The following is a 25936-nucleotide window of genomic DNA, read 5'->3' on the forward strand; positions in this document are numbered from 1 at the left end:
AAATTTTCTGTTATTCCCCTTAACTCTTGTTTCTTAGCATAGAAGTGAAAAGCAGTTTCAGTACGTCTGATGCAGGAAAACCATAAAGGATTTATGCTATTAACTGGCTATAGGGATGAATGCTGGATTACCTGGCTAGGGTTTAGGAACCAGACCGGATCACCTGGGAGTCTGGGCACAGGAAGAGCTGTGAATTATGTGAGTTTGAAGATAATGAACACATGTGAAGTATAATGGTGGAACCAAGCACAACCAAGTCACTCTGGAGCTCACCTTCATGGTTTGATTTTCCTGGTGGGGAATCAACAAGAAGCCTCATGTGAGGTGTCACACTCTCCCGCCTCACTGCACGAGGCTGTGGTGAATCTGCCCTCTGGGACTAGCAGTTCAGATCTGCAGCATTTAGTATGATGACATGCAAAGTCCTTTGGACTCACTCTACAATAGCAGACCATGAAGTTTTTGAGACTTTGCTTTCAACTGGACATTAATTCCCGTGCCTGGATCTTGTTATCCACTTCTTCCTACTCCTCCTCTAGGTTTTCATGCCTTATTTCCCTTTTTCTTTCTGCACGGAGAAGGTGTGGGGAWTAGTCTGGAAAGCACCACATGTCCCCAGAGCTCGAGCTCTGGCTGAGGTGCCTCAGCAATTATTGACACCTGTCACATGCTGCAAGTCTGCATAAACTCTGCCTTTCCCAGCAGTGCCAAATCTTGCAGTCCATACCACAACCTCTTCTGTTCCTAATCTCAAAATCAAGTTAAAAAAAAAAAAAAAGACAATAAAACCGAATACTGCTTGAAATGTAAAGAACAATTGCTTGATTTAAACTACTCAGACAGCTTGAAACTTTTTCATCCATCAACTCTGTGTTGAACARTAATTACTGAAAGCACTTACCTGTTTTATTTGGCTTATTATGCAGTAGGACTTGAACAGAGTGATACCTACACAAGATAAATCAAGGAGTAAAAAGGTTTATTTTGAGCAGAAATAGTGATTCATATGAAGATGCTGGTTCWTTTAGAAAAGCTTTCTTTAAAGCTAATTGTGACTTAATATTATTCTGTATACATGTAAAGATTCCTGCCCAAACTGTGATTTCTGAATAGTAAGTTAAATCTGAAAAACAGATTCAACCATGGTTATGGTCAGAAAAGAGAATATAAAAATAGCAGTTTCTATGTGTTTGGTCATGTCTGCTTACTTTTCCAACCAAAATAAAGTTTTCCAAACTTTTTCACTCATGTAGGCAGTCCAGAGCAAATACAGCTTTGGTAAAGTGTGCAGGAACTCTTTTCTTTTTAGATAACTTTTACAGAAATACTTTACTTTCMTAATACAGAGCTACACTGATTTGAAAGCCAGGTTATCATGGAAAGTTTGCAAAGCTGCCAAAAAAAAAACAGAAAAAAAAAGATTTAATCAAAAAACCTAACAACCCAAATATCCCCACTCTCAGATAAACCCCCAAAACAGAAACAGAGACAGAAACAGAAATGCCCTCAAAAGGTTAGAACACATAATGTTCTTGCATAAAACTTACTATCTTTGAATATTGTGTATAAATTTTTATTTACTCTGTGTACAGACAAACTGAACATCTTTCGGAAAACTTAAGCATGAAAATGCAGTTTTTGTAGCCTGCCTTCATATTGTAATTAATTTAAAAGTAAACTGTGATTGAACTGAACAAAAATATTATGCTTCAATTGTAAAATATATGGGGCAAGAAGACACGGAAAGAGAATCATACTGCATTTTCCAGCACGTGATGCGGTGCCAAAAAGCATTTTCATTTCACAGATCCAGATGCAAATCTTTATCTTGACTGCCTACAAAAAGAACACCTGAATAYAGACTCTATAGGGTCTTTCCCTTTCTAATGGCCCTTCTGTCCCTGGCCCTCTATTCCTCTGAGGGGAGATACAAATGGCTTATGTAAATGGCAAAGTTGTCCTCCAGCAGCTCCCCAAAACTGGACAAACGGAGAAACTGGATAATGGAGTTACACCTGCCCAAAGTAACAAACACAGCCAAAGGAGATTGTGACCACGGTTTGAGCTCTYGAACAGAACTGAGGTACATCATGAATAACCCACAAGACTATCTATTAATAACAGGAATCCATAGAGCAAAGTATTCCCTCCATTAAGAGGGAGACACAGAAGCAATCATCCTAAAATTTAGGAGCAATCTCAATACAGGCCAAATATTCCCCTCAGGAAAGTAAGTGATAAAAACATCTACTTGACTTTAGTAGTGCCTGATGCTGTGCTCTGCAAAAAAAGGTCACTCAACACATGCATGGACAACAAGTCAAATACATCTGGTTAACAGAATGTGGCTATTTTGGGCTCTGCATGGTGATATGATTATTTTTGTTGCTTTTTGTTTATACGTATGTCTATCTTTGGCAGAGAGAAAAAGACAGAAACCAAAACCTGAGATATACATGTTCTATAAGTTGCAGTGGACAAGGATTCCACACGAGGTTTCTGGACAGTGGAATACATGTTCTATGTTTCTCAGGTTGTACATGTCCAAGAAATTCCTGAAAATTAACTTTAATTCTTGGGAGAAATACAAGGACAGAAAAAAAATTTCAAAAAGTCAACTAAAACCCCTAGCAATAATGTYTATTCTGCAACAGAAAGTTTGTTTTTTTTTCACACAAATGAATTTTTCCTGTAATGCAAAATGTTCAAAATACTTTCTTCACAGACTTCTTTTTGTCCCTTTACTTTCATTTAGCAAGGCAATGATTCCCAAATGGAAATGTTATCTTTTGCCACTGGGCACAAACTGAGTAAAAAATCCCACCCATACATGTTGGGAATACTTGATTAAAAGTTATTTGAGGATTCAGAAACAACCTGTTTTTCAAGAAAAGCTTTTTCACTCAAAGGTGCTGATCATCAATATGGCCAAAGGAGCCTGGGTTGGAGAAGGAGACACATTTTTCTGACTCACATTGCATGGGGCCACATGTAGGTCTCTGGTTTATTTGTGGGAAATGGAATGAAACAGTTTCCGCTGCTGTCATACACTCCTGCCGTAGATGGTAGGTGGGTGCATGGGAGAAAGGAACAGTTTAAATTAAAGCAAAACTTTTCCTCAAGTGTTTATTTTCGAACACTTGCGTGTCACGAAGGCCGATCTCATGACTTTAAACAAAACCCAATGTCATTGCTTCCATGAGGTTAAAATGAAGTGCAGGAGAAGAATTACAATGACTTTGCCTGCAAGAGAAGGAAGGTCAGGCATCACTTCGGACTGAAGCTTGTCTCCATGGAGTGGCGCCAGCAGCTGATACTTGACCTTTAAATTCCCTAGAGTTGCCACAATTTTGGGGAAGTGGCATTTGTCAGATGGCCAAAGAGGGTGATGGAAAGGCCAGGCTGGTGGCTGGGAGCAGCMATGGGCAGGTCGGAGAAAAGGTGTTTCCTTACAGAGAAATTTTCCATGGGGTGGGAGCATCCCACTGAAATGTCTATGGATGAAGGTGCTGCCTGGAGACAAGGCCAGGGGGCAGGTGGAGAAAGTGGGATGTTGTCAAGGGAAATGTTTGCAGGGAAGCAAAGGTCTGTTCTGGGTGCAGGTGAGATGGCAATGGGGGCTTGTGAGGGAACCGAGCAGGAGGGGACACCAGCCCTGGGGCAAGAGCTGAGAGCTCCGGCCCGGCCCGGCTGCTCCTCCCGAGCTYCTGAGGGATGGAGAGGGAGAGGCGGGGGGGAAGGAGGGAGGAGGGATGAGGCGGTGGAACCCTCTCCCTGGGCTGGTTGAGGGGCGGGAGGGAGGGGAGGCAGCTCCTGAGGAGGGGAGGAGAAGAAGAGGCAGAGAGGGGATGTTGTTAAACAGTTTCTTACCGTAAGAGGGAGTTGGGACCCAGATCTTTCCAGTTAATCACACAACAAACTTAGATCATCGCAATAAAAAGCTCGGCTCACTCTGCCTCCTCGAGTGACCGGCGGTGCACGGGGTCCTTGCGAGGAGCCATCTCCCCTTCTCGTCCCCGCCAGCCGCCGGGGGGGCCGCCAGCACCATGCGGGCCACCCACCTCCTGCCAGCCTTGCTGCTCCACCAGCTGCTGCTGCTGCCCACCGCCATCCCCGCGGCAGGTCAGTTCTTCTATCACTTCGCTAGCGACCCCCGTCCGCCCCGCAGCCGCAGCCCGGTCCGTGTCYCCCGCTCCGCCGCGGCACGGAGGGCGCTGGGGCGGCGCGCCGGGCGCACCCTCAGGTCACAGCCCGCAGGTGGGGCTGGCACGGAGCCCCCGCCGCCTGCAGCGCCCCAAGCTGCGTGTCCGGGCGGGGTGGCAGCGCCCCAAGCTGCGTGTCCGGGCGGGGTGGCAGCGCCCCAAGCTGCGTGTCCGGGCGGGGTGGCAGCGCCCCAAGCTGCGTGCCCGGGCGGGGTTGGCGGTGCCGGTGCCGCCCCGAGCCCCCCGGCCCGCGGAGCCGAGCGCAGCGCAGCGTGCGGCGGTCGGGACGAGCCGCGCTCCGGCCCCGAGGGAGGCGGGTCCCGTGAGGGCTCGGCGGAGGGGCCGCTGCTCCCGCCGCCCGCCCGGTGCGTGAGGGGGACGCGGGGCTCGCTCAGGACGGGCAGAGCTGGAAGCCGGGAGAGAGGGGAAGGAGATCTCATCATTGCCCAGAGGTGCCCCCGGCCGTTATCAGGACACGACCGTGTGTCCTTAATTTCCAGTGGTAGAATAAATGTTAAATAACAGAAGTTGACAAGGAATACCCAAAGCACGGGATAGTGCGTTGTCGAACGGGAATGTCCTTGCTGAAGTTCAACATCATGAACGTGCTATTTCCAGGCTGAAGTACTTGTAATTTCATTAGATGTTCCGCTGAAATCCGGGAGGTGGAGGGGGGGGGGGCAAGGAACAAACAATAAGTAATCAAGTGCTGGATGCTCTTTAGCTGAATTTCTTTCCTGAAGTGTCCCCCCTGGACTGGATATCTGAAGAGCCAACTCTGTGCTTTCTATTGGCCCTCTGGGAAGTCGTTTAAGGAAAAAAGTTTGTAAAGGTTTCTACAAACCTTTCCTTCCTTCCTGCAACATTGTTAGGGTCAGACCTTTGCACAGACAGAAACAAAGGACAGGGACAATTCAGGGAAAGAATCTGCCAGGAGCAGGCAAAGTAAGGGCAGGACACTGTGGCAGCTGGATTCTGGGACAGTGTCTGAGGGCATCAGGCACTGTATGGCAAGGCATGCTGATGGCTTCCAAGACACAGCTATGTTTTCTAGTAAAAAAAAAAAAAAATTTTGAAATGGGATTACAGAGTGGAATATTTTGTGATCTGAGTGGGCAAGTCRAAAACAGACTGGCAGCATCACGTGCAGTAAAACCTGTTGTTTTCCCCCTGCAAGCAAGAGGATTCTGTAGATGCTGAACAATCTCATTATAGCTTCTCTGCTCAGTCTGCTCACTGAGGATATTGTTTTCACAGGCATTCTTGAACARGTGATACAGAGATACAGACACTGTGATACTATACTTTTCTGAACTCCTTTTCATGTACATTGGAATTTCCATTGTTGGGACATGCAGTTTCTCTGAAAAGTGATGACTAGAGCTGRTTAGGAATTTTCTGAGTATATATTTTGGGTTTCTTTTATTGGAAAATGGTGATAAATCAAAACTTTTCACAAAAATAATTCCTCTTAAAGAGAAACTTTCTTTGGTTTATTTCCTTCAAATCAAATGACAGAAATATGCAGCAGGAAACAATTCCTACAGCTTGTGGTAACCTGCTTTGAGAAACCCTCTCCTGTGACCACAACTCACCAAGTGATGGGCTTGTTAGAAAAAAAAAAAAAGCAAAATAAACAGTGTAGACACACCCCCACACACATGGTATTCCATGGGGTCAAGGTACACAACTGGTCTATAGCTGAGCTCATGAGAAGCTAGGTCATGCTTTGCTCTCGTGATAATCTGGGTGCTTTCTCTGAGTAAGAGAAAGTCCTTGTTGTTCCTGACTCTAGGCTCTTAGTGCTGGTCTGTTGTTCACCAAACTCATTSAATGTTGGATCTATCTAATATTCCAGTGAGAGAGACTGAGAGTCACTTTCTGTAGGGCCTGTATTACTGGCCTGATGAATAGAGTTGCACCCTAACCAATGGGCTTTCCAGTTTAGAAGGGAATAGTTCAYCTTGATGAGGAGAAAAATTAAAGTTCCAAAACTTCAGAGTTTTTCAGTGGAACTTGTTTTTTGACCAGCTCTTATAGTGACAGTTTCTTGACAACTCTCCCTTTATTTTCCTACCACCTTTCTTAATATTGATTAATTCTATTGTTTGCCTTATTGGCAAGAAAGATGACTCTTATCACATACTGTAATTTCCTTACTTTTTTTTTAATATATGATTTTCAATGAAAGTTTCTGGATATTTACAGTTTAGGCAAGGGAAAGTTGTGCTATTTCTTTCTGAAAATACGAATTATGGGTCATTTCTGAAATTGTTTTGTAAACATACATGTTATCTTTGTGTGGGATGTTGAATTCTTTTTACTGGGATGTTTATAAGAAAGATTAAATTTTGCCTAAATTTGTTTGTTTTTAGATATAAAAACAAGCTAAATGATGAAAATAGTATTAAAAAATAATAAGAGGAGTCTTTTKCTAATGCAAGTCCATACTTATAGTGCTGTTCTATCAAACTTGATGTCAAATGTACCTAATAATGAACATGGCTTCTTCTGTGAATGGACATTCTGGGTTTGCAATCCCATGCCCTAAGTTCTGTGTGAAGACAATGTCCTGAATAAGAGAAGTTGCTGACTAATACAGTTGGGTTTTATTAAGGGGTAAAGAAAAAGGAGGGCGAAGAAAACATAAGAAATTTAAATGTCAGCAAGCTGTCTACACTATCAGTTTCTGACTTTCTTTTTAATATATAAAAGATAAGACAGTGATTGATGAAAGATAAATRTGCAAGGTTCCTATAGACTGCTTGCCTAGCCATTATCAATATCCTGTGTCACTTGCACACAGAAATTAATCTGTAGCTAATAACTTTATCAAGGAGCTTTCTTTCTTATTCAGATATTCTTATTATTCAGTTTTCTTGGGAAGTATCTCTAATAATGTTCATCTAGTGAAACTAAAATGACTTTTTAATCAAAGCAACAAGTTGACTGGCATGTTGCAGAMGAGTGAATGTTAAAGATTTATTTAAATTAAAGATACGTTTTTCTGTGAAAGGACTGTCAGCCAAGTGTGTTTATTTAAATTTATTTAAAGCACTTTCTGTAGTTTGGATGATCTGAAGAAGTTGCTAATGAAGATGTGGGAGTTGTACGYATTTCCTATATATAATTATCTCTTAAAGAAAAAAAACAAATCAAATCCCATAGCCATGATCAATTTATGAATGTTGTGTATTCCTGTGGTCTGCATAGCTAAGTATATTTTAAAAAATTAATGTGATTTATACTTTCCCATCCCAGCTGTAGATAATCAYTATGCTATATACTGTCAACAAAGTGAAATGATGCTGTGCCAGTTGGAAGAGTGTATTCCTTCTGTTTAATGGAATCCTTTTGGTGCTCAGTGCCAGGGGCTGCTTGTTTTGCTCTCACATGTAATACAGCACTTACCCTGCTTAACAGATTTTCTGTTTCTATTAATGCCATTTTCATAAGCAACATAGCAGCAGAATATAGAGTTGAAAGACATGAGATTAAAATGTTGCGTAAAACTATGGAAAATTGACCACTGAAGTCAAGGAAAGGAAAGCCTCTTATTGGAGGAGCTCATCTGTCATTATTGTAATGCTTCAACTGAGACCAGGCTTGGAAGGGAAATATGCAGATTCCCTCAGAGAGCAAAATATCTCCCTTTTGGATCTTTATGCTGAACATTAGTTTGCCACTTAAGCATTTCAAACTTTTCCAAGGAGATTTGAAACCAGGATAACTGGGCCTCTTTTTGAGTAAAAGCGGGATGTGAAGAAAAAAGCATTGCCCTGAATGTTTTGCAGTTAGTTGTACTGGATGAGTGTTGGAATTTCACTTTATCCCCATCAACGTTGAGGTGGGGTGGAATGGCAGAGGCTGGAAGGCAGCACAGAGGTGAGAATGGATTGATCATGGAGGTGAGAAAGGATTGATCTCCATGCTTACTTGGAAAGCATGAATAGTAGGACAATTKGCAAAATGCAAGCAAAATTTGAACCTTGCAGTGGGGAAAGTATGGCAGCTACGAAGAGCTGGGAAGGGGTGAGGGTATCCCCACTGTTATTCCATCTTTTTCTGTAGGTTTTATGTGGCAGTGCCCTCAGAGGGTTGTAGGSCTGTTCCCAAATGTGGTTAGTACCTACACACAAAGGAGCACTGCAGCGAAGCAGAGCTGGGAACATGCTCCAGATTAGTCAAACGTGTTGGCAAAACCTAGCTGTAGTTTTCAGTGGCTTGTGGGCCTCCACCCATGTGCTGTCTGATGAGCCCAGCAGTGCCTGGCAGTCCTCGGTGCTGCTGGCCCAGCTGGGGACTGGCTGCTCTCTCTGTCCCCCCTCAGTTCCAGCTTTTCCTATGACTCGCTGCCTTGGCCAGCGGCACGATTTTTATGTATACAGCGTGCAGCAAGGCTCTCATCACTCTTCACAGGGGCTGTTTTGCTGCCCTCAGCCATCTGGCATTCTTTGTTTTGCCCAAATCCCTGCCCTGCCTACTTGTGCTTGTCTCCTTACCCCTTGCTCTATGCCTGAAAACCTGGTTGGCTGAGACACCATTGCAAAGGAAGGGCACAGCCTGCTGAGTGCCTCAGCAAGGTGAAGGAGACACCAAAAGCTTGTAAAGATTGTGGAATGCAATGGGAGATGGTGAGGATTTAAAAATGGTGCACAATGCATAAAAAGACAAATCTTACGAGGGAACATCCTCTCAGTAATTTAGCCAGAGGTTGGATACAGTAAGTCAGAGTACAAACAGCAGCACATTTGTTTCTGCCAATGGGTCCCAGCATCCTGCTGAGCAGATAACCTTTYCTTGGAAGGAGAAGAGCTGTCCATTTGCAGTTACCATCCAATTTTAGAATATACTGTCAGTTGTCAGCATTATCCTTAGCTCCTTGAGCTCTCATGCTGATTATCAGAGTGGGTTCCAAAGGCAGAACTTAGCATAAACATGAAATTGGGGTCCCAGTATCATGGCAGTCTTTGCAGTTGCTAATAAGGGGTGTGTGTGTGAGTGGTAATGTAAAGCCAAAAAGAAATATCTTTTTGCATTTCCTGAATCTGCTCAACAACTAAACTGAGAGCCAATGTAGAAATAAGGAAATCATTATCTATTATATATAGATATTATATGGATAGTTATATACATTTCAAACTGCTTTCTAAAAATTGTATGTTTTTTCCCCATGAGGCTCTTTTGCCAAGAAAATAAATTTCAGAAGTTAAAATATTCACATCATCCTCCAGGTACTTCTGAGAAACTGTTTAGTTTTGACAAGCTAGAGATGCCTCCTTGGACAGCTGGTTTTATTTTGGTGACTTTCCATCTACACAGCTGACTGCAGATTTTATGGGTACGGTTGGTAAACTTCTTTTACGCCAAATTATTGTCTTACATAAATAACCGCATTAAACTTAATCTGGCATCTTAAGTCTATCCAATCTACAAATTTGTTTTCTTGGGCACAACTTAGATTGTTCCAGTTTCTCATTATGTTGGTCTGCCTTTCTTCCTTCTTTTTTCTCTTTTCTCCCCAAATGAGAAGGTGTTCACTTTTTGCATTCTAGCCAGGAATCTGGACATTTCTGGTACTGAAACAGGCAGAAGAAAAAGTCAAAGTAAATTAAAGTTAAAAGTGTTGAGCATTAACTTTTTGTCAGAGTGACTCTGTTAGGACTTAAGAGACAAAATTGCAAGATAACAATATTCTATGACTCATTAATGATCTTAGTGTCCACATTCATCTTTAACATTCTTTTATTTCTGTGACCACACTGTTAACCTGAGCATGTTGTATCCAAAAGCATTCAGTAGCATCTACTTTCACCATCTGGTGAAGATTGGGTTTTTTGATTTCTCTTTTTTTCTTTGATGAAGCCAGTATATTTATTCTATCATACTGAGGCACACACCAGTATGGAGRTTACCATTGATGTTTTCTATCCTTTGAAAAGCATTGTCTTGGAAATACATTTCTGCATRTAAGTGAAAGTATCCATTCTTTCATGTTTTATAAACAAGTTAAACACCTCACYGTATTTGCATGCTGGTTTTCAACCCATATATGATGAGAACTGTTGCATTGTTAAAAACCCTACTCACTGATTTTTTCTTGTTACATAAGTTTTGCCAAATGCTATTTTATGCATATGAATRTGATTTGTTTTTAATTTTTGTATTAATTTGTCAATGTTTATACTGAGATAAGCATTCTGCTTTGATGTATCTGACACTGTGATAATGCATTGTTTTGCAGACTTTTGCTTTGTGCATATTTTCCCCCCTTCAGACCCATACTTAGGAATATAAGTTACCATTATTTTTTTGTCAAGTATGGTGTCCCAGATAAATTGTTTTATATGTTTATTGTGTTGAACTGTGCTTTCCTACATTTGTTTCAGATGTGTTTAGGATTAAGGACTTTTTTTTTTAAATTGAAGATTTTTCATCTGATGGTAGATGGATTTCCCACTCCCCTGCTCCCAAGTTTTAAATCACATGAAATTCCTCTCTCATAATTTATTTTTTTGCTTAGCTCATTGGAAAAACCCAGTTTACTTTAGCTTGCAGTGATGATTGTTCTCAAAATTAAATTAATAGATAATCTCATTTTAACATTCTGACCTGGTTATCAATTATAACTCAAATTATTCAATCTCTAATTAGTCCATCTGTTAACTGCTTAAGGTCAAGTGACTTCATTTCATTACAAACATGATGCAAAATATTAAACAGAGATCTAAAAGGCCAGATAATCCTAAAGAAGGAACCTATATCTGTTTAACATTTCTGAAATAATTGTGTCACTTTATATGACTATATTTTTTTCACTGGAATATATTTTGAATCTTCAGCTTCTTTGTGTTTCCTGCACAGCATGTGGACAATTTCCCTCTTTAAAATTTTTCTTCCCATGCCACGTTATTTTGTATTTCATTCTCCATTTGGAAGGACTGCAGTTGACTCCTGCAGTTCTCAGACAGCATCTGCTAGCCTGAGGAGTTGAGGTATCTCCATTCCCTTGATATTTTCCCATAGATTTAGTTCATCTCTGACATCTGTCAAACAAAAACCAGCAATGCTGTTACATGATGTTAATATTCTTCTGAAAAGTGGAAGTTATGAAAGGTCTCTTTTAAATCTGTGCTGTGAAKACCTGTATCCAACCTATTTTTATAAGCAAATATGATAACAATAAAAAAAATTAATTACCCCACACAGTTGAAAGCTGAGCTCAACAAGGCAAATAACTACACAGTAAAATGCTCAACTTCTGCAAGTATAAACAGAAAAGAGAAATAAAACTCAATCACACACCAACAGGTTTTCATTAAGAATCTCAATTTAACCATAAACATTTAAATGTATTTATCTACCCATTTGGATMATGAGATTCAAAATTAGAAAGAAACAAAAGGAATAAGCTTTCTTACAATATCAGGAGACTTCAAGATGTGCTTCTTTAAGAAAGTACTAGCTTTTGCATAGACTAGAGTGAAATTTGGAAAGCCTGGAAGCTGACATACTGAACACATCACAACTGGGATTTAATGAAAGATTTGTAGAGTCTGTAACAAGTCCATAGAAGCAGAGATTTTTCTAGGGGAGGCAGCCRCTATGATTCAGTTGTGCTCTGTAAGATCATAACTTTGAAGCCTAAAATATACATTTCTATTAGAAAAAGCTGGAGTGATGGTGGAAGGAGAAAGGGATTACCAATGAAGCAGATAAAGTTAGGTAATCTCCTTGTAAAATTTTGCTGCAGATAACACAAGCAATGTTTTGATCTCATTAGAATGGACAGAGGTGACCTTTGGGCCCTATGACTCCCTTTATGCTATTTTGATTACCACAACATTGGTATTGTATTTGCTGTACTAGGTTTTTTTACTGCTAAATAGATAATACAAAACCAAATACTTTTTGTGATCAGACTAAGACCTGCGAGTGGGAAATGTGACCTGCTTGGGTATTTGAAYTCTGAATAACCTGAAGCTAGATTTATACCGAATTTCTTGACTCTCATATAGCTCAGTATCACACCAATTTTATTCTTTAAGGTGTAAATTTTAATTTGATGTGTGGAACAATCAGGTAGTTTCAGGACTGAGTGATGTGGTGGTGTGGGAAACCAGAGCCCGTTTTGGAGTGGGACACAAGGCCAGAAGATAAAAAAGAAGCTATTCTGGTGTAATTTTTCAGTGATTAGAGAGTATCTGGAGAAGACATCAAATGCRAACACCTTTGCTGATTGAAACCTGTTTCTCTTGTTAATCAAGGAAGTGTCTTTCTATCATATAGCATATTGTGGTGTCCATTACTCTCAGCTGTGTTACAGGTTCTGTTTTGTATAAATATCATTAAAATTAAATTTAAATAGGTTCTAGAATACAGGCACTAGAACTTGTTGGTGAGTTTTCTGACAAAAATGCTGCAGAATGACAGTTTTCTTTATCTCTGGTTATTGAGATTATTTGACATGGGCTGGAACTGCTCCAAGAAAAGGTATTGTTGGAAATCTGTTCCTCCAGGTGCCCTATAGTTTGAGCAGTGTCGGTCAATGATTAATGTCTGAGAAGATTGTACAGAAGCCTCATTTGAAAAGGTAGTAAGGGAACAGAAAKGTGAGCTCTTGTAGCTTCAAGGTAAATGTTTTTCCCTGTGAGGTACTTTCTTCTTAAGTAAATATTGGAAGCCTTTTATGTCAATGTGGGAACTCCAGCAGGGAGAGTGTAGAAATCCCAAATGAGATTATGAAGCACTTGTCCAGTGCTGCATCCTRCTAGACCAAATGTGTCAGCTCCCAGTTCCTTGGACACTGACTGAGCTCTTCTCTTTTCTGTTCAATGTCATGTTAAAAAATAGAAAAAAATAGAAAAAGGCACTACACTCACCTTTTTGAGGATTTGTTTTAAGTTGACTAAGGAAATATTTTTAGTTTGTGGTTGTTTCTGTTGAAGAAAAAAAATGTTGGTTCATATTTGACTGGATTCCTTTGTGTTTGAATCAGCTGCTGTTATTTTCAAATTTAAGTGGAATGTCAGACTTCTTTGGTAATATGATATGAAAGTACAGGAAAGATCAGAGGACATGGCCCACAAAATGGGCAGAAGTTCTGATTAATCAAAGTTTAAGAAATTKAAATGAATGGCAATATAGTTGCATTAGTTACAGTACACTGTATGTTAACCTTCAATGTGGAGCATGCCTCAGACACTATTTGAGTTAAAATTTTATTAACAAAGACACCTAATTTGACACAAAAAGAATATTATTTTTATCTATTTTGTTGTGAGAATTGTAAAAGTAATTCTTTGCTTTATTCTGATGTTTCTAACAGTCACACCACAGATGCACTTGGCCCTTTGCCTTTTGGATTATAGGCAAGACATATAATGTTGTTGTTTGAAAGCTAAAGTAAATCAGGCTGTTATGAATTGCTAAATGCAAGATCAAACCCATAATCCTCTTTGGACAACTGCTAGGAAAAGAGGGACAAAAAAAAAAAAAGCAGAACTCTGTACCATATTTTGCAGGGAGAACAGAATTTCTTGATTTTTTAAATGATATTCTTGCATGCTGGTTGGTGAGTTTAAGAAGCTGTTATCATTGGGAATTAAGTTAATGACGCTTATCAGTAAATGGGAAATGTTAGTATCAGGAACCGAAAGAAAATACTTTGATATTTCTGTACAGATTTTTACCACCACTCAACATAAAAGTCTTGGCTGAGACAACATAAAACTAACAAATATGTCTTGGAAGATAATAGATTGAGAAATACCCCACAAAAGCTTTGTAGAAGATTTGTTTTTCTGTGGTTGACTTAAGGGGCAAATGCAATCCTTTTTGCAGCACTTTGGCTCTATCACAGGTAGAGCAAAAAGCAAAGCAGCTTCAGTGCAGACACAACTGTTTCCAGTAAGAGGATCCTTATCCTTAAGATGAGAATATTCTCATAATATTTCCCAAAGCAATGAATCATTTTGGATGCATGTGCACTCCGCAAATAGGGGGCTGAAAGTGCTTAAGAGAGCTGAATATGAGTCCATAACAAAACATCAAAATTATTAGTGTTTGATTTTTAATCAAAAGCTTCTTAATATAATTATATTTAATGGTAAATAAATTGTTTTTCTTTAAATTTTTGTGATTGGGATTAAAATTTTGAGCTGTTAGATTCTGAGGAGTAGCAYAGTTTACTTTCATCAGGTCAAAAAGAAAGAGAGAAGGATGGGGGAAGATTATTTTATAGGGACGTTACAGCAGATTTATTCTACTCCTTTGATTTTCTTTTTTTTTTTTTTAAAGTTTTTTTTTTTTTTTTTTTTTTTTTTTTTTTTTTTTTTTTTTTTTTTTTTTTTTTTTTTTTTTAAAGCTGAAGCTTGATGAGGTCTAATTTAAATGTTCTCAGTGTATTTCTAGGTGTCTAAGGGATAACTCAGCACCGAGAGGTGTGATTTAGTTGAATCCAGGGAAAATGTGAACTCTGTAGTCAGGATGGAAGTTCTGCAAAAGGGAAACCCTCTTCAGCTTTTCGGTATGTGGAGCTGTCAGTGACTCAGCCTCAGCCATTGCCATTTACAATGATTCTGAGCTTCTGCAGGGTGCACCAAGCAAAACTTTACTGGCCTAATGCACTTGGCACCTGTGTGAGCATCTATTCAGGGTACTGAGTACTATCTCAGGCTGAGATTTTATATATTGGAAAAACTCTGGCAAAATGTTATAAATTGAACCCSAGCATTTCTGTTCTATTATTGTTGCAGATTTTGTAGAGAAAAAAATGAAAGGACAGCTGCAAATAGAGTTATATGGGAATAAGTTATGGAAAGTATTATTRTCTACTTTGTAAACTAAGGAGGAATTTATTCACCTAACCTTACGTGGATAAGACATCCAATCTAAAAAGATCATCTGGGATCATTGAGTGAAATAGGAGGAATAGATCCACAGGACAATTTATCCTCCCTGTGTTACTCATCTGACAGAATAGGGACAACTACTCTCCAGATGCACTCATCTGCCTTCACAGACGATGTTGGCAGACTGGTTTTCATGGAATGCAAAGTAAAAATATAAATAAATATTGGGGAAATTCTGGGATTTTCTTGCAAATCTGAAAGACCTTTCCTCTTGCACATTAGCCAAACATCTCTAGCCAATCCTCCTCACTCCATTTTATACCTTTCTCTGGTTCTTTCAATAGAGACATGGAAACCAGATCTCAGTGCATTCATTTTTGCAGAAATCTTTGCAATACTGCAGACATATCTATCCTATGGCCTCTGTTTGACCTCATAATCTCTTCTGTGAGCTAACAACTCAAGTCTAGTCATACTTAAATGGGACACAACACTCACACTGAGACTTCTCTGGAGCAGCGAAGAGGACAAAGGATTATTTTGTGTCACTTCCAGAATCTACTTCTTTTTGCAATTTGTTGTTTTCGCAGTTTATTGTTTTAAGAACAGGTTTTTGCATTCACCAAGTGATACCTGAATTGTTTTACACTTGAATTTTTCATGGAAATATTTACAAGATCTAAGATAGTTATCAGGCATATTTTGGAGGTTCTGAAAAAAAAATTGTGAAGGGTGAGAAACTTTCCTCTTACCCTTTTACAGCATTATGCAAGTCTTTATTTGAAACTGGTTTTACTATAATTTCTACTGTTTTGGTTTTAAAAATKGAAATAACCATTTAAAATAATCAATTCTGTAGTACACACTTATACCATATTTTTGTGAGATTTTCWATGCTTTAGGTAGTGAAGATGCTATAATTCCTATAAAATGTTGTCCATATCTAACACCATCTTTAATCTCAATATTCTTCTTTTTTTTTTCTTTGCTTGTTTTTTTAGAGGGTAAAGGAAAAAAGAGAAATCCTCTTCATGACTTCAAAAAAACAGGAGAGTTGATGCTCATTAAAGTAAACAAAACACTGGAAGTAAAAACGAAGCTCTTAAATACCACTGAGCAATGTGCCAAGCGATGCAGCAGGAACAAGGGACTTTCATTCACTTGCAAGTAAGTTATGTATTTTATCTTTTTTATATTTTTTCCCCCTGAGGAAACATTTATAACAGCCTTTGACCAAAGATCTCTCTCTAATTGTCAGTGGTAGCTTGTACCAAGAGCAACCTGGATTGTGATTTTTGATTTCAGTGATCTTGTTCTACCTGTCCAGAGAGTGTCAGTCTTGTCTGGGAATTGATGCAAGTTGTCTGTCTTCTTAGCTTGTCCAATCTGTAATCTTTTCCATAACATAGCTGAAAAAAATGTACTTGTGTTAAGATGYAGATGACTTGGGCTGCACTGTAGCATTCAGTGAACATTTCTGAGATTTTYATGTCTCTTATAAAATGGTTATTGTCTCACATCACAGCTGCAGTATTTCAGCACCACTTCAGACCATATTCTGACTTCATTCTTTGCACATTACTCCTGCTGAAATCAATGAGAACCTCACACATGGAGCACAGACACAAGYACTGCTGAAGTTCACTGTCAAGTGCTGCGAAACTGATACAATGGAATCAAACCTGGGCTGTGGATAGCTATCCTTCAGCATCTGCTGTCTCTTAGAAACACATCAAGCAGCTGSTTGCTTGTCTGCCTTATACAGATTCTCTACTAGTTTTTGGAACAAATCACTATTATTTTTTTGAGGTGTTAGATTTATATGATCCCCCTGGCTTCTCTTAGTCTAGACCATTAGCGATCAATGAAAGGCCATGAATGCAGAAGAATCTTGGAGAGAGTGGATGACTTCTGTACTGGTGAGTGCTGGACTAAATGTGAGCCTGAACTTGAAACATAAAAAAGTTTTGACAATTGATACAAATGGAAGCTAGATCAAATGTGATAACAAAAGCTCTTCCTTGGCAGAAAAGTTCTCAACTGTGATTTAATTCTTCTGTAAGCCTTTAATTCCATTGTTGCAAGGTCTTCTTTGTATTGTTCTGTAATCTATTTATATGTGTAAACAAGGAGCAGAGTTTTCTTTTTTCAGATAGAAAATATTTTCCAGGCTCTAATATTTTTCACATGGTACAAGCCACTTCTTTMCCTATTGGCAGAGCTTCCGTTAATGTCACTGCCAAAAGAACCAGGTTGTATTCAATAGAGCAAGGCATCCTTGAGTTCTGATGAGCAGCAACAAGGAGTATTGCAAAATTAAGTATCACAGCATAAAATAAATTCTGAATAATGCCAAGCAAACAATAATTCTGTGTTCTAGCATCAGCTTAGGAAAAGTTTCCCAAGCTACTTGTAGCTGCTCTGGATGCTGCCTTTTGTCTTCTGAAAATAAAAGGCAAATATATGTACCTATTCTATCTGATTTTTTTTAAATGTTATTGTGTAGACTTTTTTTTTTTTTTTTTTTTTTTTTTTTTTTTTTTTTTTTTTTTTTTTTTTTTTTTTTTATTGAGATGGATATCTTAAGGGGCAGATTGTCCATTAATGAGTCAATACAGCAACACAGAGAAGCCATGAGGAACTTTGAGAGCTTGGAAAAGTCCTGCTCCCAGATAACAGAATGGCAGTCTGACATGCGATTACTTTGCATTGAGTATGGAAAAGGATTAAAAAGCTGATGATTTATTCTCTGAATTCTTGTCTTCCCTGGCAGGATTTTAGCACGGAAGGTTWACAGTAGAGGTGCACATGATCATGTCTTGCCTGTGCTACCACTCTGCAGCAGAGCACATGCAATTTTCTTTCCTGGGATCTCAGAACATTCTTGTGGTTTCCCTTTTGGCCCCACAAGAGTCCTGTTGTAGCGTGAACTGTTCTTTGATGCTACTGTAGACACACATATTACATGTGTTCCCTTTTAAAGGATCCAGTGATTACTAATGTTTCCCTTCTATTCATAGAAGCCCAATCTTCAACTTCATGCCAGCACATGGTTACTACAAGGTGAAATTTGTTGCCAATTTAAATGAAWACCAATTAACTTCCTGCCTGCCGTGGGAGCATTTTAAATTAAWAGTAACACAAAATGACATTTTAAATGCTCAAAATACAAGACYTGAAATTTCCTATGTTTACTGATATTTTCATGGCTTGATTCTCATGCTCCATATCCATGGAGCAGTTTTCCACCACTTGGGTCACAGAACCCAAGTTTTACTTTCTGGCTGCAAACTTTATGTAAGAATTAAAAATGGAATTACTTTGTAACATAATTGTGACAATAGCACTGTGAGCAGCAACATCTGGATCTATGCACTGTGAGGTACATAAGCAGGAACGGCGTTAGATTTCCTTTTTGCAAGAAAGTGGTAAAGTAGCAATTTTCAGGCACTACAGGCTTGTAAAGTTTCAGACACTCCTTATTTTCWGGAGAGGGCAGATTAAAGACAACTTTCTATTTCTTCATTATAAGTTTTTATGTCACTTGCTAGTAAAATTTGAGTATTTTATTGGTTAATCATTAATCCTTGCTGGTTTAAACTCTGACACTTTTTTGTTGAAGGTAATATGTCACTTTTCAGAACAGATGTTTCCTCTATTCCCTTGCTGTCATGCTTGCACAGATCTTGTTCATTTCCAACTGAGTTACAAGATTCTTATCTAGACTTGTTTCTTTTTCATCATTCCTAAAATCCTCCATCAAAGAACTCCTTAGATTCACTTATGCTGTGTTTTTGACTTCGTAAATCTCTGTRGATCTTTTTGTGCTGTCCCTATCAGTTTTATCAAGCTGCTGCTGCTGCTGAGCTGTTCTGTTCCTTTGTTTCACCACCCTTTGCAGCCCATCACTCCCACTGCTTTCCTACAGTCATCCTTGCAGTTTCCCCATTAATTTTTCTATGGATGAGAAAAAGATTATTGGCTATGCAGGTGACTTTTGCAGGTGTGTCCCTTTCTCAACTGCAAAGTTGTCGCTATCTTATCCTTTGTTATCTCCTTGGAGTGTCTATGTTTACACAGGAAGGGATTCCAGAAGAGACAACAGAATTTCAGTAACTGATAAGAAAATCTACAGCCTATTTCAGTATAAAAAAAAAACAAGAAAAAATTTGTTGTGATCGGCACTATCAGTAGAGGAAAGTCCAAGAATTTGCTCAAATATGTTGACTTTGGAAGTATAAAAACCGTCCAGATTTGGGTCCAAGAAAAGATTGTTATAAACTTTTATGTGCAGAAGTGGTTGAAGCCAAACTGGAAAGAAACCAAAAAGGCAACTGAAAGGCAAAAACTGAAAGAATTGTTAGTAAACAGTACATTCTGCATTCCCACTTTAGGAGGGRGGAGTGGAAAGGAGAATGTAATTGGAAAGGCAGGAAAGGTCAAGGATATTTTTGTGAAGATGGAGTTAGAGGCACTTGGATATGCTCAAATTTGAGAATCAGCCAGAAGAGAACAGAAGGCTGCACAAGGGCAGAAGGATGAAGGTTAGCAGGTTGGAAACATTTGCAGTCAACAGAGTAGAGAGAGCATTTGGATGAAAAATCTGTTTGGTGATGGAAACGATAATGAAGAAGATGTTTGAAAGAGAGAAGACTAGGGAGATTGGATAGGATCTTGTAGAGTTTTTAGCTGCGGCCAGCAAGATCTCACACGGAAAGCTTGTATGGCAAATTAAGATCAAGGAGCTTTTTGTTGAAGGATGCAGGGCTGAGGAATATGGCATAGCCAAAGTATGAATGAAGTGTAAGAAATCTGTGTGTCTTTTGGATATTATCAAGTGTWAGAATGCCTTCTCAGATCAGAATAAAATATCTCAGAAGGTATGGGATGACTGACAGAAATGTAGATTTTGTTGTCGGCTAGAGGGAATAATGGTGGTGATTTTTTATTTGGTTCAAATGAAAAATTAAGGGGAAARCACCTGAAGAGTTTTTTTCTTYTTTTWWWWWWAATTTACTTATTGGAATAACTGTTGCTTCCTCCAAGGCAGTCAATTTTGTTTTTTAAAAAATACTGTAAAATATATTATCTATACTTAAAGACTATCCTTTCAAAATMTTTTAGAAGAAAAAGGTCTGCATTTTTCATTTCAAATAAGGGAAGAGTTTTTACTCTTTAGATTCCTGTTTGTCTTTCTTGCCCTCCCCCATATCCAATCAATTCAGCACTCATTTTACTGTGTCCTAGAAAGCAGTTAAAAATAAGAGAAAAGGAAAACAAAAGCAAAACAAGGCAAAGTCTGAGTCCACTATCACAGATTACTTTACTTGTAAAAATAAAAATAATCTTGTTTTTAAACAGCTCTGTTGTTCTAGGCAAAAAACAGATTGCTTATGCTTGAATTTCTCTCWATCCATCAGTGTGAGATACTTAACCATTTCAGATGCATTTTGTAAGCATAGCAATGAAGATGTTTTAGTCTTCATATTTTTTTCCCAGAAAGCAGCATTACTGAGGACACAGACACTGTCTCAGTCACATTTATCTAAGTTTTACAATAAAGATCTTTAATGACAAGTGAACTCTTAGATTAGTGTGAACAGCCAAACTGGTATTTAATGTAATGACCACATCAATTTAATTTCTTTGTTTCTTTGCTCTTGTCAGCACAGTTGTGGGTTTAAATAGTAATTTGGACTGTTTCTTAGTAAAAATAAATCTGATGTCATTGCATGCTCCTTGGCAGGCCATGTGTCATTATTATAAACCACACAGAGATTTTTTTCCTCATCCAGATTTTCTTTGCAGGGCCTTTGCTTATGACAGAGTTACAAAACGGTGCCATTGGTTATCCTTCAACAGCTTGACAAATGGTGTGAGAAAGAAGCAAGACCATGCGTTTGATCTGTATGAAAAGAAGGGTAACTGATTTATTTACTGATTTTGTTTTTCCAGCTATGGAGGGGGAAAAAAAAACCCTGAGGTCAGTCAGTGATTTTTTGGCTGTAGGAACATCCTGGRCATGGATACTTTTATGCATTTTGTAAGCTGCATCCTAGTTTTATTTACACATATCCTGAGTCTGGTGCCATGCAAGTCTACACACTTGCTCTGAGTCAGTTTTTGTGTTCTACATATTTGCATACCATCATACACAGTAGTCTGAATTGCAACTTCAGTTTACTACTAAACATCTCAGTTGAATGAGTCATCATTTATTATTTAATATTGCTCTTMTTTACCTCATTAATGAGTAGGAGACTTAAGTCCTCGGAGATGGAGTTTTTTTAATCAGATACCTTGGAATAATTTTCAGGATGTTTCTTTGGGTCAGATAGTGAACAATATTCTGAAAAAAAAAAACCAAAACACAGGCATATATGTCAACAAATACAGAGTATTTTGAATAATCAAGTATTTAAAGGCTAATAAATGATATTATTTTTATGTGACAACAAATGATGAGCTTTAATTTTTTATACATTACCAGATCCTTGATTTTCTCCTCTTTTATTTCAATAGACTACGTCAGAAATTGTATCATTGGAAAAGGAGCAGACTATAAAGGAACMATATCTGTTACCAAAAGTGGTATCCAGTGTCAAGCCTGGAATTCAATGATCCCTCATGAGCACAGGTAAGAGTTCAGGAGCAGAGACAATGGGAATAGTGCCCAGACAGCTTCCATAAAGCATAAGAATTTATGGGAAAACTAGCCTTGGACAACAAAATCTCTTAGGTATATTCTTGCCTTTCTCCAAGGGATGCCATTTTCCAGATCCCAGAAAATTCTTATCTTCTTGGACTTTCTCCAAAGATGTCTCTCCTAATGCCAGCCTGTGTGTCTGTTTCCCTTCCTTTCCCGTATTGGTTTTTTTTTTAGCTGTTTATATCCTTTTGATCTGTTAGTTACTGGCAGAAAAAAAACATCTGCATTGCTTCAGCCCAGGGTCTGGAAGTTTAACACTGTTCTCCAATCAACTCCTGGGAATGAGCAATTTTGAAAACTACGTTATTAGGAAGTGGGGGGTTATTATCTCACCTATCTCCTTACTATATAACATTGTTTGTATATTTTGCAAACTTATTGTCAATTCTCTGTTATTTGTAGAATATGTTAAACTCTATGGAGCACTTTGGGCAGGCAAGTCCATGGAGAGGGCTGAAGAGACTATTGAAATCCTCTCTTCAGTTTGGAGGAGCAATAACCAAAGACTGAGGCATGCACAGGACTTCACTTTTCAGATTAGRACCTGGTGCAGTGAAAAACTGAGGCCAAACCTACACCTTGAGAGTAAATCTGGTTGAACTCTATTGGCTAAGGAARAAGAGAAGAAAGCCAAAACCTGAGGCCAGTAAGAGTAATGGTAAAAACAGATTCATCCCCAACTGAATGTTCCCAGAAACTAGTAAAAGGAYTATGAAGCACTGGTCTACTCTTTAAACACTTCTCTTTCAACATTTTTGTACTGGCTTTAGCCATGTGGATAATAAAACCATAAGAGACAAAACCAAAGTGTCCTCTCACCCCATAATCTTGCCATCCACATTGCTGCCTTTTTCTGTGGATTCCTAGTGTCAGCAATTTGTTTAGGAGGAGCCAAACTGGAGATGGCTGGTGAGGAACTGGGGTGTGCACTGCTCAGTCCTGTCCTGACCAAATCAGTCCAGTGTGCAAGAGGATATCTTGGAACAACATTAAAAGGCAAAGGATACTTGAGTTGTGTCCTCTTATGATGTGTGACAAAGCTGAGCCTCAGGCTTGGACTTACTGGACTTGGCTCTGACAGTATAGACAGCAGTGTCTGCTTCTCAGTTTGGGACCAGAGCTCTTCTGAACTGGGGGCAGATCATAAATGACACCCAATCCCAAAGCAATGACTTCTTGAGACTAAACACCTTTAAGTAGGTAATCTTCATCTTTCAGAAGTGAAAGAATTCTAAATCATTACAAGCTAAGCAAGAAAAAGCAATGTTTCTATGTAATGTTCATGTGACTTTATATAATTAGAGAAAGGAAAGTGTCTGGATAGCACACAATGYCACTAAATTGCATTTTAATACACAACATACACAGTTTTGTCACATACACAGTTTTATCCAATGCATTTGGACAGCCGCTCTTCTATGATGAATTTTATGGGAATGACTCTTCTCCTGCCTTGTGCAATAAGTTTAATTTTTAAAAGGTCACCGGATAAATGAGGTGGCTGCATGCTAATTTTGTTTTTCAACATCAGAAAATATGATTTCATCATCAGAGACATGAGGGAGATGGGAAGAAGCAGACAGTAGTGGTGTGTTTGGAACTTATTAGTACAAAAGGCTTGGATTTTTAGGTCAGTTTTTTCTCAACATCTGATTATCACAATGTACTTTCATGATTTTAAATTATATTTCTAGAAAGAATTAAAATAGCTTCAAACTTTCAACTTGTGCTTAAATCTAACAAGTCATGTTTTTATTTATTTGTATTTCTTAGAACCCAGAGACTCCCAGCAAAACCCTGCTTTATGTTATTGTCATCTCATTTTAGTACAGATTGTAAGACTCTTAGAGAGTTTTAAATTGATAAAACCAATGTAAAAAGGGCTCAAAGAGAAATGGTCAAAGAGTAGACCAGTACTTCACAGGCTTTTGGCTAGTTTCCATGGCTTTTGTGTGGTTAAATCTGTTTTTGCTGTTACTCTTACTGGCTTCAGTTTCTGGCTTTTTTTCTTTTTTTCCTTACCTAAAGTAGACTAACTAAATCATCAGTTTTTGGAGTGGCCCTTTCTTCCATTTCTGGGTAGGCCTTTACTGTAACTCATCTTTTCCTCCCACAAGAATGTTGGTTCAGTACCTGTTGAATTTGTTTGTAAATCTGACACATCTTGCATTCCCAGTGCTACTCATTTAGAATTTTTTTCTTTTTTTTTTTCATGTTCTTACTGCATATCTGATGTAATTTGTGATGCCTTTTCTCTGTATTTTCCAATGAAATTCTATTCTGTATTTTCCAATTCTATTTAACAAAAGTTAAATAGAATATTCTAATATGMACTGACATTCTTCTTTAACACCTAGGCAGGTTGGAAAGTCCCATCAGAAATGTTTGCCTAGAGCTCTAACTAAAAAAAAAAAAGTTTAAGATACTTATAAGACTACAGAGGAAAACCAGAAGCAACAATTTTATAAACAGCCGTAATGACATAAAAATGAATCTGTTCAAGCATCAAAAATTTAAAAAATCGCTTTTATGTCATGCTTCCACATTGCATTGGCTAGAACCACCATGTAATTAACAGAGGTATTTTTCACTTCAGTTAGTTCAAGTATTTCATTAATGGGAATAAAACTTGAATAAAATGTAAAAAATGTAAAAATATTCTGCTTGTTTCTCTCTCTCAAAACACTCAGAATAAAATATTAGGTATTTTCAGAATAAAAGGTGCATTGTGATATTTCCACCAAAGCTTTAATACTGATGAAAAAAATGTAACAAATCTTATAAATCTCAAAATTAAGTGAATTAATTAAGTTCAATTACAATTTTTATGTGCTCTCCTATGTAATTAGCCCAGTATTTCAATTAACAAAAKAACCCTTCATGGGACAGATCTCTGAATTTAAGGGGTTTGCTAACTACAGAGATTTAGCTGCTGTTTAAGCAYCACTGCAGTGTGACTGGCAGTGAAATGCCACCGGATTTATCTGCAATGTGCAACCTGAATGCAGTCATGAGCTGTTGAAGTGGAATTGATCAGACCAGCTGTGGGGCTGGGGTCCTTGTTATGAGGTTGCCTGTTCCTTATTTTGTGGGGAAAATTACCCAGCATTGCTCTTCCATGTAAATAGACATATATTTCTGTATGTCAGTGTGTATGTGATAGTTTCTCTAGAGTTAAGCACATACTTTTACAGCTACCTGAGAAGGCAACACCTTGACCTTGGACATTTTAAGTCAGCTGGGGTGCTGTTAAATGTCTGAACTTACACAGTGCAATTATGAGTGGGTCTGTAAGCAGCAGACCCTAAGGTGACCGCAGCGGGGCTTGTGGCAGAGCATGAAACAACATTAAAATGGCATCTGGGGAAATTYCTTGTGCTGAAACGCAAAGCAGTCCCTGATTTTGGGCAGTGAAAGCCGCTTGGCCAGGCATAGCACACACTTGGTCACATTCACAAGCTCCTGATGATCAGTTCTTGCTSCTGCCTGTCCAGGGATGTAAGGAGGTTTTTCTGCTTGTGGATTTCACACAGTAGGTGCAGTCTGAGCCCAGCTGGAGCTGTTGTATGCACCAGCACACAGGAAAAAAACAGCCTCACATGGCTGCAGACCCACTGAGCTCTCTGCACCCAGAGCTCCTGAAAGGAGGATACAGCACAGGCTGGCACAGGGAGTGTGTGACTGCCTCTGGCTCTGTCCTAGATAGTTGGTTCTGGACAGCTGAGGGATGGGAGTACAACTCTCTAGAGCACGCTATGGGCTAGACAAATTGTCCCAGATTTAGGCCATTTAGGTTGAGTAATCCCAACTGAAGATGTGTATTTGTGTACGGGCAGATATTTGGGTGTGTGCATTTGCTTAGGCCGGGTGGAGGGAGAAGGAAGCAGAACTGTGATTGTTTCTAACTATTTGTAAAAATAGTATGATTAACCCCAAGGTTTGCATGCTCTTATACTGTAATGATTGTCATTTTAAAACTAGCTTTTTGCCTTCGAGCTATCGGGGAAAAGACCTGAGGGAAAACTACTGTCGAAACCCCCGAGGGGAAGAGGGAGGCCCGTGGTGTTTCACCACCAGCCCAGAGACGCGCCACGAAGTCTGTGACATCCCCCTGTGCTCAGAAGGTAACCCAGCTCCTGCAGAAAGCTGCCTGTGCTCTGCTGGCAGCAGCT

At 38.9% G+C, this 25936-nt stretch overlaps 1 protein-coding gene across 2 annotated transcripts in view; it reads left to right on the plus strand.

Annotated features, from left to right (window-relative positions):
- The first annotated feature begins 3819 nt into the window (after positions 1–3819).
- Positions 3820–25936, plus strand: part of HGF (hepatocyte growth factor) — a 57619-nt gene continuing 35502 nt past the window's right edge. The window contains exons 1-5 of one of the 2 annotated variants that reach the window (XM_057376928.1): positions 3820–4122; positions 16057–16222; positions 20864–20976; positions 21578–21692; positions 25746–25888. In XM_057376928.1, the coding sequence (XP_057232911.1) occupies positions 4047–4122; positions 16057–16222; positions 20864–20976; positions 21578–21692; positions 25746–25888 (613 nt within the window). In that variant the 5' untranslated portion in view covers positions 3820–4046. The remainder of the gene's footprint in view (positions 4123–16056; positions 16223–20863; positions 20977–21577; positions 21693–25745; positions 25889–25936) is intronic. The other variant, XM_057376929.1, reaches the window with a different exon arrangement.

This window comes from Malurus melanocephalus, unplaced genomic scaffold, assembly GCF_030028575.1.
Source record: "Malurus melanocephalus ecotype Western Australia unplaced genomic scaffold, MMel_1.1 scaffold_294, whole genome shotgun sequence".
In the NCBI taxonomy this organism is placed as follows: domain Eukaryota; kingdom Metazoa; phylum Chordata; class Aves; order Passeriformes; family Maluridae; genus Malurus; species Malurus melanocephalus.